Raw genomic sequence first — 23,726 nt, forward strand, 5'->3', positions numbered from 1 at the left:
TAGTCAGGCTGGGGAGAGGGAGAGGGGTGGTAGACACAGCTGGGGTGTGTGGGGAGGGCCTGCTTCGGCTGAGGCCTGTGGGAAGCTGCCACAGTCTGAGGCAAGTTTTGCACTCCCCCAGGTGTTGATCTTGGATTGTGGGTCTCTCAGCAGAGTCAGGCTGCCTAGGCTCCCAGGAAAGGGTGGACAGTGACTTAACGCCTGCTCACAACCTGGTGGCAGTCTCTTGGGTCGGGACTAGAGCAGCATCTTGCCCCGTGCCTCTGGCATTCACGCAGGCTTTGGCAGAGCCAAGCAGCCTGTGTTCTCCCCTCTGGGACCGCAGATTGCAGTTGTGGTTAGTCCTGCCTAGGGTGGTGGCCGGCCAGCATACCTACCTCTGGGGCCCCGAGCCTCGGCTCGTCCCAGCTATGGCACTTGTGAAGGCTGTGTCCTGCAGACTCTGTGCGTGCAGGGCCAGAGAGGCCCCACAGCAGCGCTCACCTGCCTCCCTGGTTTTCCTCAGCTCTGTCGTACTGGCCTCCTCATAGTACCCTTATGGCAGTCAGTCCCAGGCTTCTCCCTGGGGTCTGGCCCGTGACGTCTTAGTCTAGCACCCGGAACCCGCTTGCCGCAGCAGGCACGGAAGCAAGCGTTTCAGGCTGGGGATCGCTGGTGGCACTGACCTCCTGAGCACATGCTGCTGTTCTCCGCTCTGAGGGTGCAGAGCTCCCCGCTTTCTCCGCTTGAGAGGGGCTCCTGAGTGTGCGGAAATTTTTCCCCCTTCACAGCTGCCTTCCCAAGATGCAGATCCCATCCCAGGCTCTTATGTCTCTCTCTTTCTCTTTTTTTTCTTACATCTTTTGCCCTTCCTCCTCCTGTGGAGGTTACCTTGCCTTTTTGGAAGTCTAGGGTCTTCTGCCAGCACTTAATAGGTGTTCTGTAGGAGCTGTTCCAGAGGTATTTTTGATGTGTTCGTGGAAAGGTGATCTCCATGTCTTATTCCTCCACCATCTTGTAAGTCCCCTAATAGCTTTTGGAAAACCAGAAAGTGGGCTTGAACCTATTAGAGAAAACAGATGGTGTTCACAATGGGCTTGATTTGCATTTCTCTCATGAATAATGATGTTGAGCATCTTTTCATGTGCTTATGGAAATACATTTGTCTATCTTTTTTGGAAAAAAAGTCTATTCAGGTCCTTTGAATTAAAGAATAACAATAAAAATTTTCAATTTTTCCTTATTTTTTTGATTTGTAATTGACATATAACAATATGTAAGTTCAGAGGATTTGATGTATGTATACATTGCAAAATGCTTACTATAATATATACTATAATAAGGTTAAGCACATTGATCATCGCACATAGTTACCATTTATTTATTTCTGCAGTAATGAACTTTAAAAATCTACTCTTTTAGCAACATTCAAATATACAATACAGTATTATTCCCTGGTGGCTCAGTTGGTAAACAATCTGCCTGCAGTTCAGCAGACTCAGGTTCTATCCCTGGGTTGAGAAGATACCTTGCAGAAGGAAATGGCAATCCACTCTGGTATTCTTGCCTGGGAAAGCCCATGGACAGAGGAGCCTGCCGTTCTATAGTCCATGGAGTTGCAAGAGAAGGACAGGACTTAGCGACTAAACCACCACTGTTATTAACTCTAATAACTGCGCTCTATATCAGGGGTTCCCCACCCCAAACCCCTTGGCTTGTTAGGAGACAGTCTGCACAGCAGGAAGTGAGTGGTGGGTGAGTGAGGAAGCTTCATCAGCTGCTCTCCATCACTCACATTACCGCCGGAACCATCCTCACCTGCATCTGTGGAAGAATTGTCTTCCACAAAACTGGTCCCTTGTGCCCAAAATGTGGGGGTAGGGTACTTTACATCACATCCCTGAACTTGTTTGCATTCTTTGTCCTCTTCCATTCGTTTCCGTCATCCTACGCCCCTGGCAATCACCGTATGTTCTCTTTTTCTAAGTTCAGTTTTTTGCAGGTTCTACATGTGAAATCATATAGGATTTGTCTTTCTCTGTCTGACTTGTTTCACAAGTGCTGTTAAGTTTTATCTGTGTTGTTACACATGGCAGAAAGTCCTTCATTTTTCATGATTGAGTAACATTCCTGTTTTATGTGTGCACCACATTTGCTTTATCCATTCATCTGTTGATGTGCTCCCAGGTGGTTTCTCTGCCTTAAGTGTGGTAAACAATGCTGCAGTGAACAGGAGAGTACAGATAGCTCAAGATAGTGATTTCATCTCCTTCAGACATGTATCAGATTATATCCAGAACTGGAATTTCTGGATCATATGGTAGTTCTTTTTTTAAAAATTTTTTAAGAACCTCCTTACTGTTTTCCCTAGTAATTATACCAATTTATATTCCCACTAATGGTGTACAAGAATTCCCTTTTCTCCACATCCTTGCCAACACTTTCCTCTTAGATAATAATCATTCTAACAGGTGTGGGTAGTCTGTCATGGCTTTGACTTTCATTTCCCTGATAATTTGTGATTTTGAGCACCTTTTCACTTACCTGTTGGCCATTTGAATCCCTTCTTAGAAAAAATTGTTCAGGTTGTTTTCAGTTTTTAATTGGGTTATTATTATTATTATTTGCTTTTGAAATGTATGAGTTTCCTATATATTTTGAATATTCTTGTCTTACCAAATTTATGGGATTATCACATATCTTATACAATTCTCTAGGTTGTTTTTTCAGTTTGTTGATTGTTTCTTTTGCTCTGAAGAAGCCTTTTTTGGTTGTATGTAGTCTCATTTGTATATTTTTTTTTTCATTGCTTGTGATTTGCTGTCATATTCATAAAGTCATTTCTAACACCACTGTTGAGGAACATTTCCCCTGTGTTTTCTCCTAGGAATTTTATGGTTTAGGTTTACATTTAAGTCTTTAATCCTTTTTGAGCTAATTATTGTGAGTGGTATAAGATAGGAGTATAGTTTCATTCTTTTGCATGTGAATATCCAGTTTTCCCAGTATTGTTTGTTGTGTAGAGTACCTATTCTCAGCTAAGTATTCTTGACTCTCTTGTCAAATATGAGTTGACCTTACATGCATAGGTTTATTTCCTGAAATGTCAGTGCTGTTCCATGGGACTGTGTGTCCGTTTTTATGCCACTACCATATTGTTTTGACAACTACACCTTTGTAGTATAATTTGAAATTAGAAGTGTGATACTTCCAGCTTTGTGTTTCTTAGGACTGCATTAGTTATTTGGGGTGTTTTGTGATTCTATACAAATTTCAGAATTTTTTTCTATTTCTGTTAAAAAATACATTGGAATTTTAGTAGAGATTGCATTGAATCCATAGATTGCTTTGAGTTGTATGGCTGTACTAACAATATTAATTCCATTCAATTTATGAACGTAAGATAACCTTACTTATTTGTGTCTTCTTCAGTGTCCTTCATCATTGTCTTACAGTTTGCATTGCATGGATCTTTTGCCTCCTTGTTTAAATTTAATCCTACATATATTTTTATGGTATTGTAAATAGGATTGTTTTCTTTATTTCTTTTCAGATAATTTGTTATTAAATAGAAATTATACCAATTTTGGGTATTAATTTTACATTGTGAAATGTATACAAATTCTTTTTAAATTTTATTTCTACCAATTTATTGCTACTAACCCATCTCCCTCCACCCTCCTCATTCATGTGTGCTCAGTCATGTAACTCCATGGACTGCAGCCCACTAGGCTCCTCTGTCCATGGACTTTTCCAGGCAAGACTACTGGAGTGGGTTGCCATACTGGGTTCCCATTTTCTTCTCCCCAAATTCTCTTAAAAAGTATAACAGTTTTTGGTGCAGTCTTTAGTCATATGCAGACAAAGCCAGTTTCACGTCTTGTTTGATTCAGGTGTCTTTTATTTGTCGTGCCTAACTAGGAGTTGGTGATGGACAGGGAGTCCTGGTGTGCTGTGATTCACGGGGTCGCAAAGAGTTGGACATGACTGAGCGACTGACCTGAGCTGAACTGAACTAGCTAGGACTTCCAGTTCTGTTATTATAGGGATAATGACAATGGGCATCCTTTTCTTGTTCCTATTCTTGATTTTTGAAGAAAATCTTTCAACCTTTCATGTTGAGCATGATGTTAGCTGTGGACTTGCTATACATGGCCATTATTATGTTGAGGTATATTCCTTCTGTATCCAATTTTGAGATTTTTTTATTTTGAATAGTTGTTGGATTTTGTCAGCTATGTTCTTGCATATGTTGAGATGACCATATGATTTTAATTTTTTCATTCTGTTAATGTAATGAATCACATTTATTTATTTACATATGTTGAAACTTCTTGCATCTCAGAGATGAATTGCACTTGCTTATGTTATTTGATGTTTTTAACCTGCTCTTCATTTGGCTTGGTACTATTTTGTTGAGAATTTTTCATCTATATTCATCGTGAATATTGGTCTGTAGGTTGTTTTTTTTTTTTTTTTTCTGTTAGTGTTCTTATCTGGATTTGGTATCAGGCCTTGTAAAATCATTTAAGTGTGTGACCTCCTCTTCAATTTTTAGAAGTTTGAGAAAGATTAGCATTAGTTCTTCAAATATTTGATGCAATTCCCCGGTGAAGCCATCTGGTTCTGGAGTTTTGGGGTGGGGTGGGGGGTTTGGTTACTGATTCTATCTCTAATTACTATTGATCTGTCGAAAATTTTCTGTTTATTTATGATTTAGTCTTGGTAGATTTCAGTTTCTGGGAATTTACCAGTTTCTTCTAAGTTGTTCAATTTTAGGTGTGTAGTTACTCATAGAAGTCTCTTTGGCTCCTTTGTATTTCTATAGTATCAGAGTAATGTCTTCTCTTTAATTTATAATTTCACTTTTTTGGGTCCTCCTTTATTTCTTATTCTAGCTAAACTTTGTCAGTTTTGCTAATCTTTTAAAAAACCAAGTTTTGGTTTTGTTAATCATTTCTATTTTTCTATCTCTATTTCATTTATTTCTGCTCTAATCTATCATCTCCTTTCTTCTAATAAAGTTGGCATTAGTGAGATTTTCTTTTTTTTTAGTTCTTTGAAGTATATTAGGTTTTTTATTTCAGTTCATTTTGCTTTATGTGTACTCAATTTGTTTTTTTCAAAGAATTTTGAAGTTTGCTGTCTACATTTAGGTCTCAGATTCATTTTGAGTTAATTTTTGTATATGCTGTGAAATATAGGTCCAACCTCATACATTTGAATGTGGATGTACAGTTGTCCCAATACCAATTTTGAAGAGACTTTTTTTTCTCATTAAATTGTCATGGTACCCTTGTTGAAAGTTACTTAGCCACAGATATGTGGGTTTATTTCTGGACTCTGCCTGTCCTTGTGCCAGTACCACACTCTTTCAATCATAACATTTTGATAGAGGCTTTGTTGTAGTAATATTTGAAATTGGGAAGTGGCAGTCCTTAGATTTTGTCTTTCATTTTCAACAGTGTTTTGGCTATTTGAAGTCAGTTGCAGTTCCATGTTTTTTCACACTTGCTTTTCCATTCCTGCCAAACAAGGCCATTGGGTTGAGATAGGGATTTTGGTAGGCATTGTGATAGATATTGAATCTATAGATGTCTTTGACCAGTATTACTTGCATAACAATATTGTCTTTGAGTCCATGAACACAGGATATCTTTGCATTTGTTTAGGACTTTGTTTTAGTCTCTTGGGCTGCTGTAACAAATACCGTAAACCGGGTAGCTTATAAACAATGGAAATTTATTTTTCACATTTCTGGAAGCTGTAATTCTGAGGTTACAGTGCCACCATGTTTGGCAGGAACCCTCTTGAGAGTTACAGATTTTCATTATGTCCTCACATATTAGAAGGTCTAATGATTTCATTGAGGCTCTATTCTTATGACTTAAGCACCTCCTATAAACTCTGTCTCTTAATACCATCATAATGTACATTAGGGTTTTTAACAAGTGAATGGGAGAGGACATAAAATGTTTAGACCACAGCAGACTTCTTTATTTTTATCAGCGATGCTTTATACTGTTCAGTGTATAAGTTCTGCACCTTTTGATAAAGTTATTATTATGTGTGTTTATTGCTTTGGAGCTATTCAAGTGCAATAATTTTCTTTTTTACATTGTTCATCTCTAGTGTATAGAAGTTTATTTATTTTTAATGAATCTTTTATCTTGGTTTAATTAATTAATCATGTCCCGCCACTCAAGTGACTGGGTCCAGGGTGTTCTTTATTGGAAGATCATCAGTTACTGATTTGATCTCTTTGTTATATGCCTGCTCATATTTTGTTTCTTCTTGGGTCAGTTTAGATAATTTATATTTTTATCTGTTTCATCTAGGTTATCTCTTAATAATTTTTGGCATACAAATGTGCATAATATTCTTACAATCCTTTTTATTTATGAAAGGTAGATAATAATGTCTTCTACTTTCATTTCTTGTTTTTTTTTTCTAGCTGTTTGTCAATTTTGTTGATCTTTTCAAAGAACCAATTTTCTTTTTTTTTTCTATGTTCTATTTTATTTAAATCTCATCTTCTCAGTTCTTTCTTCAGCTAGTTTTGATTTCATTTATTTTCTCTGCTCATTTCTTATTTTTAGTTTTATTCATTTCTGTTCTAGTTTTTATATTTGTCTTCTGTTTTCTCCTGTTAAAGTTGTCCTTTTTTATTTTCCTAAAAGTAAAAGCTTTAAGTATTGATTTTGTTTTTCTTCTTTTCTAATTTTTTAATTTGGCACTAAGTTTTTCTCTAAACACTGCTTTTACTGAATCCTGAAAATTTTGGTAAGTGGTATTTTCGCTTTCATTTACTTCAAAATATTTTCAAATTTCTCTTGAGATGTCTTTACTTGTGTGTTACATAGTAGTCTGTTATTTAATGTCCATTTGTTTTGGGACATTCCAGGTATCTTTCTGTTATGGATTTCTAGTTTAATTCATTGTAGTCTGAGAGCATACATTGTATAATTTCTACTTTTAAAAAATCTTCAAAGTATCTTTAAAGGCCCGAATGTGGTATGCCATGGTGAATGTTCCATGTGAGCTTAAGAAGAACTTTTATAGCTGGATGAAATATTCTGTAATTATCAGTTGGGTCCAGCTGATTGATTGTGCTCTTCAGGTCAACTGTGTCCTTACTGATTTTTTTTGCTTTTTAGAGTTGTCAGTTACTGATACATATTGATGTTTCTATGCATATTTGTAGGTTGTTCTTTCCCCTATAGTTCTATCAGTTTTTATCTCATGAATATAAACAATGTGTTTTAGGCTTATATACATTAAAGCCTGTTGTGTCTTTTTGGAAAATTGACTCCTTTACTGTTATAGAATGACATTTTCCTGTGATAATTTTTCTATCCCTGATGTCTCTTTTGTCAGAAGTAAATATTGCTTTTTGATTTGTGTTAGCATTATTTTTTGTGTGTGTGTGTTAGCATTATATATTTTTCTACACCTCTTTACTTTTAGTCTATCAGTGTCTCTGTGTATAAAGCAGGTCTCTTGTAGACAAGATATAATTAGGTCTTTAAAAAATTCATTCTGACAGTCTGTCTTTTAATTGGTGATTTTAAACCATTGACTTAAAAATTTTTATTGATGGAGTGGGATTAATATTTACCACATTCATTACTTTTCTGTGTTTGTTGCCCATTTGTTTCTTTTTTGTCTTTTTCTGCCTTTTCTGGTTTTGATTAACCATTTATATGATTCCATTTGTTTCTCTTAGCATATCAATTATAATTTATTTTTACTCTAGGTGGTTGCCCTATAGTTTGCTGTAGACTTTTACAACTAATACAAGTCTACTTTCAAATACTGCTGTACCATTTCATGGGTAATACAATCACTTTTAAGGCTTCCCTTGTAAGCTCAGTTGGTAAAGAATCTGCCTGCAGTACAGCAGACCTGGCTTCAATTCCTGGGTCGGGAAGATCCCCTGGAGAAGGAAATGGCAACCCACTTCAGTATTCTTACCTGGAGAATCCCATGGAGAGAGGAGCCTGGCAGACTACTGTCCATGGGGTCGCAGGAGTCAGACATGACCTAGTGACTAAACCACCACCACAGTCACTTTACAATATAATTGCAAAGTTTGTCCTCTCTTCCCTTATAAAAATGTAGTAATTTGTTTTACTCATCCATAAATTTTAGTCAGTTAGTACATTGTTCACATTATTATTTTGAACAAGCTATTGTCAAATCAATTAAAAATAAGAAAAATATATTTATATTCTTTCATTCCTTTTCTTATATGCTTCCTATATTTTATTTATTTTTTAAAAAATTATTTTAGTTATTATTATCACTGGCTGTGTTGGGTCTTCTTGGCTGTGCACAGGCCTTCTCTCTTTGCAGAATTCAGAATGGGGTGCTTTTCACTGTGGCGGTTTCCATGCTGCAGAGCGCAGGCTGTCGGTGCATGGCTTCTGCAGTTGTGGCCTGCAGCCTCCGTGGTTGTGGTGCTCCAAGGTGTGTGAAAGTTTCTCAGAGCAGAGACTGAGCCCATGCTCCCTGTGTTGGAAGCATGCAGTCTTAACCATGTACCCCCAGGGAAGGTCTGAGTTTTAGGCACATATTATTTTTCTTCTTTATGAAGAACTTCTTTTAATGTTTCTTGCAAGGCTGGGTTTCTGGTGACAATTTTTGTTTTTCTGAGAAAGTCTTTGTTTTTAACTTCAGTTTTAAAGAATAATTTCATGGAATTCAGTATTTTAGTTTGGTGGCCTTTTTCTCCCCCCTTTCAATACTGTGTTTAAAATCATTCACACTATTCTCTTCTTGTTTGCGTGGTTTCCGAAGAGGAGTCTGATTTAATTCTTTTATTTATTTATTTTTTCATTTTCTTATTGTGGTACGATACATATAACATAAAATTAATCTTAACCATTTCAAGTATACATTTAAGTTGTACTAAATTCATTCATGCCTATTTGTTTTCATTATTTGTCTCCAAAACACTTTCAGCTTGGAAAGCTGATATTCTATTTCTGTTACACAATAAGCTGCTAATATCACAGCATCCCCTAGCATCTACCATTCTACTATCTTATCTATGTGATTTTAACTGAATTCTCATGTAAGTGGAATCGTACAGTAGTTTTCTTTTTGTTCCTGGCTTATTTCACTTAGCAACGGGTCCTCAAATTTCATTCCATGTTGTAACATATGGCAGGATTTCCTTCCTCTTTGAGATCTAATAATATTTTGTTCTGTGTATATACATTTTGCTTCTCCATGGATGCACCGATGGCCACTTGGGTTGTTTTCACAGTGTACTGTTGTGGATAATGCTGCTTATGGGTCATTACGTATCTCTTTGAGACCCCACATTCAGTTCTTTTTTTGGATATATACTGAATGGTGTATTTCCTGGGTCATAATAATAATTTTTTTCTTGAGGAACTGCTGCACTGTTTTCTGCAGTAGCTGCAACATTTTACATTCCCACTAACAGTGTACAAGAGTTCCAGTTCACCACGTCTTCACCAGCTTATTATTTTCTTTTGTTTTCATAGTATTCATCCTAATGGGTATGTGATAATGTCTCATTATAGTTTTGATTTGCATATCCCTAGTAGTTGGTTTTGTTAAACATCTTTTTCTGAGCTTATGGGCCATTTGTACATCTTATTTGGGGAAATGTCTATTCACGTTCATTGCCCATTTTTTAAATCTGATTGTTTGGTTTTTTGATTTTGAGTTTTAGGAATTCTCCAAATATTCTTTATCTTTATCCCATAGCAGATATGCAATTTGCAAATATTTTCTAACATTCTGTAGGTTGCCTTTTGACAAACTGTGTTTTGATGCACATGATACTTTTTTCAAATTTTTGTCTGTTTTTTCTTTTATTGCTTGTACCCTTGATAACATATCAAAGAAACCATTGCCAAGTCCAGTTAAGCTTTTGCCATAAGTTTTCTTCTAAGAACTTCATAGTTTTAGCTCTTATATTTAGACCTTTCATCCATTTTGAGTTAATTTGTATATAGGCTATTAGGTAAGGATCCAGAATCATTCTTTTGCATGTGGATATCCAGTTTTCCTAGCACCATTTATTAAAAGACTGTCATTTCCCCACTGAATAGTCTTGACACTTTCTCAGAAATCACTTGACCACTATGTAAGAGCTTATTTCTGTGTTGTCTATCCCATTAGTATATGTTTTTGTCTTTATGCCAATAACACACTGTCTTGGTTACTGCAGCTTTGTAGTAAACTATGAAAATCAGGAATTGTGATTTCTAGCTTTAGTCTTCTTCAGGAGTTTTGGCTATATGAAGTCCCCTGTGATTCCACATGAATTTTAAATTGGATTTTTCTGTTTCTGCAAAAAATGTAGTTGGGATTTTGATATTGATTGCACTGAATCTATAGATTTTGTCTGGTATTGACATTTTAGCAGTATTATATTTTCCAATCTATGAACATCGGATGCATTTGTATTTACTTATATCTTCTTTCACTTTTAACAATGCTTTGCAGTTTTCATGATATAAATCTTTCATCTCCTTGTTTTAGTTAATTCCTAAGTATTTTATTTTATTCTTTTTGATGCTATTATAATAGTGATTCCATTTGTAATAGCACCAAAAAGGTATTCACTGTAGTGTATAGAAATGCAACTGATTTGCATGTTGACTTTGTATTGTGCAACTTTGCTGCATTTATTTATTCTTACAGTTTTATTTTTGGAAACTTTAAATGTCTACCTATGAGATCATATCATCTGTGAATAGAAATAATTTTCCTACTTCTTTTCCAATTTGGATACTTCTTATTTCTTTTTCTTGCTACAATACACTGGCTAGAACTTCCATTACTGTCTTGAGATATAATGGCAAATGTGCACCTTCTTCTCATTGTAGAGGTGAAGTTTTTAGTCTTTTGCTTATCAGTGTGATGTTTGCTATGGATTTTTATATATGGTTTTATTATGCTCCATTATTTTCCTCCTATTCATGTCTTTTTTAGCCTTTTTCTTCATGAAATTATATTGATCTTTGTAAAATGCCTTTCCTGCATCAAATGTGATGTTCCTGTGGGTTTTTCCCCTTCACTCTTCATGTGGTATATAACAATGATTAATTTTTTTACGTTGACCTGTTCTTGAATTCCAGCAATAAATCCAACTTACTAATGGTATATAATCCTGTTAATAAGCACCTGAATTTGATTTGTTAGTCTTTTGTTGAGGAGTTTTGCATCAGTGTTAATTAGGATTATGATCTGTAGTTTTCTGTTCTTACAGTGTCTTTGTCTGGCTTTTGTGTTCAGGTAATGCTGGCCTTTAAAGATGAGTTTAGAAGTGTTATCTCCTCTTCAACTCTTTAGAAATGTTTGAGAGGACTGGTATCAATTCTTCTTCTGACTGTTGTTAGAATCCACCACTACAGTCATCCAGTGTTGGGTTATTGCTGTGTTATTAATAACCTCTATTTCCAAAGTTATCTTCTTTCTGACTGTTACTGTCCATTATTGTGAGATATTGAAGTCTCCAAATATTATTGTAGACATGTGCACTTCTCTTTTGAATTCTGTTAATTTTTACTTCAGAAATGTTCATGGTCTGATATTATATGTAAGTGTTTATAATTGTTACGTATTCTTGCTGTGTTAAATCTTTTATAAATATGTAGTATCTTTATTTGTCTCTTATACCCTTTCTTGATTTTAAGTCTGTTCTATCTCTCATGAGTATAGCAACTCTTTAAGTGAGACATTATCTAATTGGATTATGTTTTTTATTCATTCTTAAATCTTTATCATTTGATTTGAGAATTTAACCCATTTACTTTTAAATTGATTATCGATAATGCAGGATTTACCTATGCCATTTTGATACTTTGTTTTTGCTTTTGTTTTTCATTTCCTTCATTATAGTCTTTTTTGTCTAGTTGATTTTTTTGTAGTTAAATGTGAATCTTTCTCATTTCTTTTTGTGTATATTCTGTAGTGATTTTTCTTTGTTCTGTGGGAATTACATTTAACATTCCTAATTTTATAACACTGTAGTGTGAATTACACAAACCTAGCTTCTATATATACTATATGTGAAAAATGTCCTTTAAGAGCTGTAGTCCCACTCTTTTCAGTTGCTGACGACATAGAATTACTATTTTATAAATTGTGTGCCCCAAAATATAAATTAATAATTATGTTAAATGAATTAGTCTCTCAAATTATATAAAACAAACGTGGAGTTACAAACCAAAGTTACAATAATACTAGCTTTTAGACTGTCTTTTTGTTAGGTATATTGGACTCTTAAATTACATATATAAGATTGCTGTATAAATACAATCCAGTCTGAATCCAGTAATGGTGACTTTGACCCTTGTCCATGAGCTTACCTTTGTTGAGGTCTTTGTCTCTCTTCACACAGCTTCACGTCACTGTTTAGTGCTTTCTCATTTCACCGTAGGACTTTCCTGAGCGGTTCTCGCTGCCAGGTCTAGCAGTCACAAACTCCCTCAGCTCGTCTTACTGAAGGAAGTTTTAATTTCTCTCTCACACTTGGAGGGCAGTTTTGTAGCCTATAGAATTCTTTCCTTGCTCTTTCTTTTCTTGTATTTACCATCCTACAACATAAAATGTTTCTCTAATGATTATTGTTTATTGTTTGTATGTATCATTCTTTATTCTAATTTTATGCATTAGAATGTAATTTCCAAAATTCAGGGAGTTTGTAGATTTTGATCACTTATATATTTGAGGCTCCTAGAATAACTCTTAATAAGTAATAGTCTCTTGATAACTACCTACTGAATAAATAGATACACGAATGCACTCAGGTATGAACATGTCCATCATTTTAGTTACCATGGCTACTACTGTAGTTATTAAGCCTCTTTCATTTTCCAGTATTGTAATGATGTATCTCTTTGTAGAGATTAAGAATTGAGTCAGTCAGATGATATACACAGTATTATATGGGTAAAGTTAAGTGGACTATTGAATGAATAAATACATTTATACATACATATATCCACATATATGGTACAAAAGGTAAAATAAATACATACATACATTATATGGTACAAAAGATAAAATAATTTCATTTTCAAAAATTGTATGAAATGAATTTCTAAATACTATCAAATTGGTTGATTAATTCTTAAGTTTACTGCAATGCTGAGGTTTTCTTAACTTCATAAAACACAGTATTACCTTAGATTTTTACTTAAAAAGAGTGATTTAACATTTGGAAAATTGCTTTAGTTTTTACTGGAATAGAAATATTAGACACATGGCCTGTTTTATATTTCAAAAGCCAATTTAAATATTGTGATATAGTACTTTAGAACCATGATAAAATATAATTTATTTTCTCAGTTTCATCTCTAGACACTGAAAAAGGACCCAAGCCATGTGCAGACCATAGTTGTGAATCTTCCAAAAGACTATCTAAGGTATGTTATGTGAGGTGAGAAAAAAGAAAACATGCCCAGTATGTAGGTAAGCATCTTAGCTATTTATAAAACACATCACCACTACCCTCAAAACACATTCTTAGGTAATTCAACAATAACAATAAAACTTCATCAGTTCAGTTCAGTCGCTCAGTCATGTCCAACTCTTTGTGACCCCATGAACTTGCAGCACGCCAGGCCTCCCTGTCCATCACCAACTCCCAGAGTCCACCCAAACCCATGTCCATTGAGTTGGTTATGCCACCCAACCATCTCATCCTCTGTCATCCCCTTCTCCTCCTGCCCACAATCCCTCCCAGCATCAGGGTCTTTTCCAATGAGTCAGCTCTTCACATCAGGTGGCCAAAGTACTGGAGTTTCAGCTTCAACATCAGTCCTTCCAATGAACACCCAGGACTGATCTCCTTTAGGATGGACTGGGTTAATGTCCTTGTAGTCCAAGGGACTCTCAAGAGTCTTCTCCAACATCACAGTTCAAAAGCATCAATTTTTTGACGCTCAGCTTTCTTTATAGTCCAACTCTCACATCCATACATGACCCCTGAAAAACCATAGACTTAACTTGACAGAGCTTTGTTGGCAGTAATGTCTCTGCTTTTTAATATGCTATCTAGGTTGTTCATAACTTTCCTTCCAAGGAGTAAGCGTCTTTTAATTTCATGGCTGCAGTCACCATCTGCAGTGATTTTGGAGAGCCCAAAAATAAAGTCTGACACTGTGTCCACTGTCTCCCCATCTATTTGCCATGAAGTGATGGGACTGGATGCCATGATCTTAGTTTTCTGAATGTTGAGCTTTAAGCCAACTTTTTCAGTCTCCTCTTTTTCACTTTCATCAAGAGGCTCTTTAGTTCTTCACTTTCTGCCATCAGGGTGGTGTTATCTGCATATCTGAGGTTATTGATATTTCTCTCGGCCATCCTGGTTCTAGCCTGTGCTTCCTCCACCCCAGCATTTCTCATGATGTACTCTGCATATAGGTTAAATAAGTAGGGTGACAGTATACAGCCTTGATGTACTCCTTTTCCTATTTGGAACCAGTGTGTTGTTCCATGTCCAGTTCTAACTGTTGCTTCCTGACCTGCATACAGATTTCTCAAGAGGCAGGTCTGGTGGTGGTCTGGTATTCCCATATCTTCCAGAATTTTCCACAGTTTATTATGATCCACATAGTCAAAGGTTTTGGCATAGTCAGTAAAGCAGAAATAGATGTTTTTCTGGAACTCTTGCTTTTTTGATGATCCAGCGGATGTTGGCAATTTGTTCTCTGGTTCCTCTGCCTTTTCTAAAACCAGCTTGAACATCAGGAAGTTCACAGTTCACATATCGCTGAAGCCTGGCTTAGAGAATTTTAGGCATTCCTTTACTAGCGTATGAGATGAGTGCAATTGTGCAGTAGTTTGAGCATTCTTTGGCATTGCCTTTCTTTGGGATTGGAATGAAAACTGACCTTTTCCAGTCTTGTGGCCACTGCTGCGTTTTCCAAATTTGCTGGCATATTGAGTGAAGCACTTTCACAGCATCATCTTTCAGGATTTGAAAGAGCTCAGCTGGAATTCCATCACATCCACTAGCTTTGTTCTTAGTGATGCTTCCTAAGGCCCACTTGACTTCACATTGCAGGATGTCTGGCTCTAGGTGAGTGATTACACCATTGTGATTATCTGGGTTGTGAAGATCTTTTTTGTACAGTTCTTCTGTGTATTCTTGCCACCTTTTCTTAATATCTTCTGCTTCTGTTAGGTCCCTACCATTTCTGTCCTTTATTGTCCCCATCTTTGCCTGAAGTGTTCCCTTGATATCTCTAATTATCTTGAAGAGATCTCTGGTCATTACCATTCTATTGTTTTCCTCTATTTCTTTGCATTGATCGCTGAGGAAGGCTTTCTTAGCTCTCCTTGCTATTCTTTGGAACTCTGCATTCAAATGTGTATATCTTTCCTTTTCGCCTTTGCTTTTCGCTTCCCCTCTTTTCACAGCTATTTGCAAGGCCTCCTCAGACAGCCATTTTGCTTTTTTGCATTTCTTTTTCTTGGGGGATGATCTTGATTCCTGTCTCCTGTACAGTGTCACGAACCTCCATCCATAGTTCATCAGGTACTCTGTCTATCAAATCTAGTCCCTTAAATCTGTTTCTTACTTCCACTGTATAGTCATAAGGGATTTGATTTAGGTCATACCTAAATGGTGTAGTGGTTTTCTCCACTTTCTTCAATTTCAGTCTGAATTTGGCAATAAGGATTTCAGTATCTGAGCCACAGTCAGCTCCCAGTCTTGTTTTTGCTGACTGTATAGAGCTTCTCCATCTTTGGCTGCAAAGAATGTAATCAGTCTGATTTTGGTGTCAACCATCTGGTGATGTCTATGTATAGAGTTTTCTCTTGTGTTGTTGGAAGAGGGCATTTGCTATGACCAGTGAGTTCTCTTGGCAGAACTCTATTAGCCTTTGCCCTGCTTCATTCTGTACTCCAAGACCAAATTTACCTGTTACTACAGGTGTTTCTTGACTTCCTAGTTTTGCATTCCAGTCTCCTATAATGAAAAGGACATCTTTTTTGGGTGTTAGTTCTAGAAGGTCTTGTAGGTCTTCATAGAACCGTTCAACTTAGCTTCTTCAGCATTTTGTTCGGGGCACAGGCTTGGATTACCGTGATATTGAATGGTTTGCCTTGTAAATGAAGAGAGATCATTCTCTCATTTTTGAGATTGCATCCAAGTACTGCATTTCCAACTCTTTTGTTGACCATGATGGCTACTCCATTTCTTCTAAGGGATTCCTATCCACATTAGTAGATATAATGGTCATCTGAGTTAAATTCATGCATTCCAGTCCATCTTAGTTCGCTGATTCCTAGAATGTCGATGTTCACTGTTGTCATCTCCTGTTTGACCACTTCCAGTTTGCCTTGATTCATGGACCTAACATTCCAGGTTCCTATGCAGTATAGCTCTTTACAGCATCGGTCCTTGCTTCTATCACCAGTCACATCCACAACTGGTGTTGTTTTTGCTTTGGCTCCATCCATTTATTCTTTCTGGAATTATTTCTCCACTGATCTTCAGTAGCCTATTGGGCACCTACCAACCTGGGGAGTTTGTCTTTCAGTATCCTATCTTTTTGCCTTTTCATACTGTTCATGGGGTTCTCAAGGCAAGAATACTGAAGTGGTTTGCCATTCCCTTCTCCAGTGGACCACATTCTGTCAGACCTCTCCACCATGACCCGTCGTCTTGGGTGGCCCCACACGGCATGGCTTAGTTTCATTGAGTTAGACAAGACTGTGGTCCTGTGATCAGATTGGCTAGTTTTCTGTGACCATGGTTTTAGTGTGTCTGCCCTCTGATGCCCTCTCTCAGCGCCTACCATCTTACTTGGGTTTCTTTTATCTTGGATGTGGGGTATCTCTTCACGGCTGCTCCAGCAAAGCGCAGCTGCTGCCCCTGACCTCGGGTGTGGGGAGCTCCTCCCGGCCGCCGCCCCTGACCTAGGGCTTGGGGTAGCTTCTCTCGGCTGTGCTTCATCAAATAACATCAAATAATAAATAAGAATTTAGTAGAATTAATATTTTTATGAAATGCTTTTAAATTTAGCATTTTTAACTGATTATATTAGGAAACTGGATTTTCCCATTTATAAGGTCTTATTTGCTATTGCAAATTAATTTATAACTGATAATCAGATAGAATTATCTCCGTGTTACTGTTATTCATACTAAATAATAAATTTGATCTATAGTGTTTATTAACTGTTTTCATATTGCTCTGTACCCAGCCATCTTGTATCTATGCTTAGGATGAAAATTACGCTGTAATTCCCAGCAGCAGTTTAGTTTAGTTTCTCTTTTACATTATACTAAACATTATTTATGCTCAGTAAATACACGGCAGATTTTCCTACTTCAAATTACTCTTCAGTGATCCTGAAAGTGAAAGTGTTAGTCACTCAGTCATGTTCGACTCTTTGCAACCCCATGGACTGTAGCCTGCCAGGCTCCACTGTCTGTGGAATTCTCCAGGCAAGAATACTGGAGTGGGTACCCATTCCCTTCTCTAGGAGATCTTCACAAGCCCGGGATTGAACCCAGGTCTCAGTATATTGCAGGCGGATTCTTTACCACTAGTGCCACCTGGGAATCATGATGACCCTGAACACTTTATTTAAAATAATATTTTAAAATATTTAGGATATAAAATAATTTACAGTGTGATGGTTGTGACAATTCCCTATAAAAATCATAGGTAATGCATACTTCATAGGTCAGTATTTATTATGTGTGAAATTGACAGGAGAATTGATTTCTTAAATTAGTACTCACTAAGCCTCCTGAAGGGCTTTCTGGTGGCTCAGATGGTAAAGAGTCGACCTGCAGTGCAGGAGACCTAGGTTCAGCCCCTGGGTCAGAAAAATCCCCTGGAGAAGGAAGTTGCCACCCACTCCAGTATTCTTGCCTGGAAAATTCCATGGGCAGAGGAGCCTGGCAGGCTACAGTCCAGGGGGTTCAAAGAGTCAGACGCCACTGAGTAGCTAACTAACTTAGCCTCCTAAAAGACAGTTTAAATCATCTGTTTACATGTAACCTAGTATTTCCATTGTAAAAACATCCTTGCAGGTTACTTTTATACCTGGGATATATTTTTTCCTTTACCTTTGAAATAGTTAAATTTTGCAGCACTGAGAACAGAAAGCAATCTTATTTCTCTATTTCTTAATCTGTGAATGCTATTTAGTATCTCACAAATTTTGTTATTAGTAATATTTTGTTAAAGTTAACAATTTTCAAAACACTTTTTGAAAATTTGCCTTGAGATAACTTCTTTGACCCATGTGCTAGAGGCATGTTGTTTAATTTCCTCATTAACTTCTAGTTTAATTCCATTGTGGTCTGAAAGCAGACATTGTATGATTTCTGTTCTTATAAATTCAAGGTGTGTGCTGTAATGGAGAATGTGATCTGTCATGGTGAAAGTTTGCTTTGAGCTTGAGGCGAATGTATATTCTCCTGATGTATGAATCAGTCTGTAGAAGTCATTTATAACAATGGAGTTCATGGTGTTGTTGAGTTCAGCTATGTCCTTAGAATTTCTTGTGTTCTGTGACTATGCAAGATTCCATTGTATGTATATGGCACATATTTTATATATCCGTTCAGTCATAGACTTTTAACTTGCTCCTATGTCTTGGCTACTGTGGATAGTGAATATGACAATGTTCCTGATTTCAATTTCTTTGGATATATACCCAGAAATTGAATTGCTAGATCATATGGTAATTTTGTCTTTAACTTTTTAGGAAATCTGTGTTCTGTTTTCTGTAGTGGCTGCATCAGTTTATATTATGCCAATGAAGTGTAAGGATTCCCTTTTTTACACATCCTTACCTACACCTTGTCTTTTATTTTTCTGATAATTGTCCTGACAAGTGTGAGGTGAACAGTGCATTATAGTTTTGATTCCACCTCCCTGATACTTAGTCCTGTTAAGAATCTTCTCACATACCTGTTGCCTGTTTGTAGTCTTCTTTTGTAGAAATGTCTATTCAGTTATTTTGCCTGTTTTAAAATGCAGATAATTTTATTTATTTATTTTTTTTGCTGCTTTTATGTCTTTCTTATATATTTTGGAAACTAACCATTTATCTGATGCAAAGTTTACAGCTACATTCCTATTCCATAGGTTGCCTTCTTGTTCCTTTTTAGCTCCTTTTTAGTTTCATGTAATCCCATTTGTCTGTTTTTCGCCTGTGTTTTGGTATCATATCCAGGTTGTCATTGCTAAGCCCAATATCAAACTTTTTTTCTCAATATTTTCTTAGATATTTTAGTTTCATGCCTTACATTTAAATCTTTAATATATTTTGAATTTATTTTTGTCAAAGGTGTAACATAAAGATCAACTTTTGTTCTCCATCTGGAAAATCATTTGCCCAACACCATTTATTGAAGAGACTATTCTTTCAACATTGTGCATTCTTGACTCTCACGCTCTCTGTAAGACCAGTTGATTTCTGAATACTGTATTCTGTTTCATTGATCAGTATGTCTATTTTTATGCCAGTATCATATTGTTTTGGTCAGTGTAGCTTTGTAAAGTAATTTGAAATGTGATGCTTTCAGCTTTATTTATCTTTCTCAAAGTTGCTTTGACTCTTTGGTGTATTTTGTAGTTCTAGATGAATTTTTTGTTGTTGTTTTTTCTTTTGGAGGGGAAATGCCATTGGGATTTGGAAACTTTGCATTGAACATCTAGATCACGTTAGATATCCTGGACATTTTAACAATATTCTTCCATCTGAATGTAGGGTATCTTTCCATTTATTTATTTAAAAAATTATCTCAACAGTGTTTTATAGTTTTTGATGTACAAGTCTCTCATTTTTGTACTTCATATTGCTTATAAATATTTTTCTTGGTATTCATGTAAATGTTATTATTTTCTTGATTTCCTTTTTAGATAGTTTCTTGCTTCTGTATAGAAATGCAGCTTTTCTTCTGTTGATTTTATATCATGCAGCTTTTACTGAATTTGCTAATTCTAAGATTTTTTTGTGGAGTCCTTAGAGTTTCTTGCATATATGAACATGTCATCTGCAAACAGAGATGATTTTACTTCTTCCTGTCAGATTTAGATGCCTCTTATTTGTTTTTCTTTTCTAATAGTTCTGCTTAGGAATGTCAGTACTCTGAAATTAAAGTGGCAAACTGGGTATCCTTTCTTTGTCTTGCTCTTAGAGAAAAAACTTTAAGTTTTTCACTTTTGAATATGATGCTAGCTGTGGAATTTTTGTTATATGAACTTAATTGCAGTGTTGTGTTTGAGTTAGTTCCTAATATTCCTACTTTACTGAGAAATTTCATTATGAATGGATGTGAAATCATGCTTTTCTACATCTATTGTGATAATATATGATTTCTGTTTTTCATTCTGTTAATGACTGATTTGTGTATGTTGAAACATCCTTGCATCTGAGCGATGCATCTCACTTGGTCATGGTGTATGATCCTTTTAATATGTTGTTGAATTTGATTTTCTAGTGTTTAGTTGAGGATTCTTATCTGTGTGTTAATCAGGAATATTATATATATATTTTTAATTTTGTTGTCTTTGTTTGCTTTTGGTGTCAGAGTGGTACTGGTCTCACAAAATGATTTTGGAAGTGTTCACTCTTCCATTTTTTGAATGAAGTTTAAGCAGTTTTGGTATTAATTCTTTAAATATTTGGTAGAATTCATGTATTAGACATCTGGTCCTGGAGTTTTTTAGCTAGTAGGTTTTTGATAACTGATTCAGTCTTCTTGTAATTGATCTGTTTATCTTGTTTTGGTTTTTTAATTTTTAATTCAGTCTCTGTGTTTTGTATGTTTATAGGAACTTGCCATATACTCTAACTTACTCAATTTATTGGCGTATAGTTTTTCACATTAGTCCTTTACCACCTTTTCTCTTTCTGTGGCATCAGTTGTAATGTGTCCCCTTTCATTTCTGATTTGATTTATTCAAGTGTTTTCTCTTTTTTTCATTGTTAGTCTTGATAATAGTTTGTCTTTTTAGATTATCTTTTAAAAAACAGCTCTTGGTTTCATCATTGTTCTATTGTTTTTCTCTTTTCTAGTTTTTTTCTGCCCTAGTATTTTTTTTCTTTTCTTTATTTATTTCTTCTGAGTTTCGTTTGTTTTTCTTTTTCTGGTTTCTTCAGATATAAAGTTAGGTTGTTTGTTTGATATTTTTCTTTTTTTCTAATGTAGGCTTTTATTGTCGTTAATGTACCTTGTAATTGCTTTTGCTGCATCTTATAAATTTTAGTATTTTGTGTTTTGTTTACATTTGTCTCATAATATTTTATTTGCCTTCTTTGACCTAGTGGTTCCAGGATGTGTTAAATTCTACATATTTGTAAATTGTTTCATTTTCCTTCTGTTATTGATTTGTAGGTTTATTTCATTGTGGTTGGAAGACATACTTCGCTTGAATTTAGTATTTTTATATTCATAATGACATGTTTTGTGATCCATCCTGTAGAATGTCTGTATGCACTTGGGAAGAATACATATTCTTCTGCTAACATTGGAACATTCTCTGGAGCATTCTATGTATCTTAAGTTCATTTGGAACATTCTGTGGAACATTCTGTGTATCTGTTAAGTTCATTTGATCCGTGTGTTGTTCATGCCTGATGGTTCCTTAGTGATTTGCTCTCTGAATATTCTGTTGATTATTCAAATTGGAGTATTGAAGTCTCCTATTACTATAGTATTGATGTCTGTTCTTGCTCAGATCTGTCAGTGATTGCTTTATACATTTATTTAAATGCATTGGGTGTTTATATACACCCAAATTGGGTGTGTATAAATACCCAGTGCGTTTAAAGCAGGATATCTTTTTCCATGTTTCACTTTCAGCCTCTCAGTGAAGTGTAGTTAAATCTAAAGTTAATCTCTTGCAGACAGCATGTAGTTGGATCATCTTGTTTTATCCATTAAGCTATGGTATTTTTTTTTTACTAGAGAGTTTAATCAGTTTACATTTATGGTTATTATTGATAGGTAAGGGCCTACTATTGTCATTTTGTTAATTATTTTCTGTATGTTTTATAGTTCTTTTGTTCCTTTCTTTTAGTATTGCTCTCTTTCTTTTTTTTTTTTTTTTTTTTTTTTTTTTTTTTGCATTGATACACTTTGATTCCTTTCTTTTTTAAAAAGATATTTTCTTTGTGGTTACCGTTAAGCTTATATATAAATATTTAAGTTATAATAGTCTCTTTTTTTTTTTTTTAAACTTATTTATTAATGCTAAAATAATGTAAAATGGAATATTATTGTTGATGGGCCATTCTTGCCTCCTTTTTCATAAGTTGCCAGTTTATTTATTTATTTATTTTTTAATTTTTTTATTAGTTGGAGGCTAATTACTTCACAACATTTCAGTGGGTTTTGTCATACATTGATATGAATCAGCCATAGATTTACACTTATTCCCCATCCCGATCCCCCCTCCCACCTCCCTCTCCACCCGATTCCTCTGGGTCTTCCCAGTGTACCAGGCCCGAGCACTTGTCTCATGCATCCCACCTGGGCTGGTGATCTGTTTCACCATAGATAGTATACATGCTGTTCTTTTGAAACATCCCACCCTCACCTTCTCCCACAGAGTTCAAAAGTCTGTTCTGTACTTCTGTGTCTCTTTTTCTGTTTTGCATATAGGGTTATCGTTACCATCTTTCTAAATTCCATATATATGTGTTAGTATGCTGTAATGTTCTTTATCTTTCTGGCTTACTTCACTCTGTATAAGGGGCTCCAGTTTCATCCATCTCATTGGAACTGGTTCAAATGAATTCTTTTTAATGGCTGAGTAATATTCCATGGTGTATATGTACCACAGCTTCCTTATCCATTCATTTGCTGATGGGCATCTAGGTTGCTTCCATGTCCTGGCTATTATAAACAGTGCTGCGATGAACATTGGGGTGCACGTGTCTCTTTCAGATCTGGTTTCCTCAGTGTGTATGCTCAGAATTGGGATTGCTTGGTCATATGGCAGTTCTATTTCCAGTTTTTTAAGAAATCTCCACACTGTTTTCCATAGTGGCTGTACTAGTTTGCATTCCCACCAACAGTGTAAGAGGGTTCCCTTTTCTCCACACCCTCTCCAGCATTTATTGCTTGTAGATTTTTGGATAGCAGCCATCCTGACTGGCGTGTAATGGTACCTCCTTGTGGTTTTGATTTGCATTTCTCTGATAATGAGTGATGTTGAACATCTTTTCATGTGTTTGTTAGCCATCTGTATGTCTTCTTTGGAGAAATGTCTGTTTAGTTCTTTGGCCCATTTTTGAATTGGGTCATTTATTTTTCTGGAATTGAGCTGCAGGAGTTGCTTGTATATTTTTGAGATTAATCCTTTGTCTGTTTCTTCATTTGCTATTATTTTCTCCCAATCTGACGGCTGTCTTTCCACCTTACTTATAGTTTCCTTTGTAGTGCAAAAGCTTTTAAGTTTCATTAGGTCCCATTTGTTTAGTTTTGCTTTTATTTCCAATATTCTGGGAGGTGGGTCATAGAGGATCTTGCTGTGATTTATGTCGGAGAGTGTTTTGCCTATGTTCTCCTCTAGGAGTTTTATAGTTTCTGGTCTTACATTTAGATCTTTAATCCATTTTGAGTTTATTTTTTGTGTATGGTGTTAGAAAGTATTCTAGTTTCATTCTTTGACAAGTGGTTGACCAGTTTTCCCAGCACCACTTGTTAAAGAGGTTGTCTTTTTTCCATTGTATATCCTTGCCTCCTTTGTCAAAGATAAGGTGTCCATAGGTTCGTGG

The 23,726-nt window shown here is 35.7% G+C and overlaps 1 protein-coding gene across 5 annotated transcripts in view; it reads left to right on the forward strand.

Annotated features, from left to right (window-relative positions):
* The window catches only part of LOC122438056 (zona pellucida binding protein), a 120,336-nt gene that overhangs the window by 42,920 nt on the left and 53,690 nt on the right, over positions 1 to 23,726 (forward strand). For all 5 annotated transcript variants that reach the window (XR_006268435.1, XM_043462535.1, XM_043462539.1 and 2 more), the window contains one exon: positions 13,315 to 13,391. Coding sequence is in view for 4 of the 5 variants with exons in the window: in XM_043462535.1 (XP_043318470.1) it covers positions 13,315 to 13,391 (77 nt within the window). In the remaining variant the exon portion in view is untranslated. The remainder of the gene's footprint in view (positions 1 to 13,314; positions 13,392 to 23,726) is intronic.

The sequence above is a fragment of the Cervus canadensis genome, chromosome 3, assembly GCF_019320065.1.
Source record: "Cervus canadensis isolate Bull #8, Minnesota chromosome 3, ASM1932006v1, whole genome shotgun sequence".
NCBI classification, from domain to species: domain Eukaryota; kingdom Metazoa; phylum Chordata; class Mammalia; order Artiodactyla; family Cervidae; genus Cervus; species Cervus canadensis.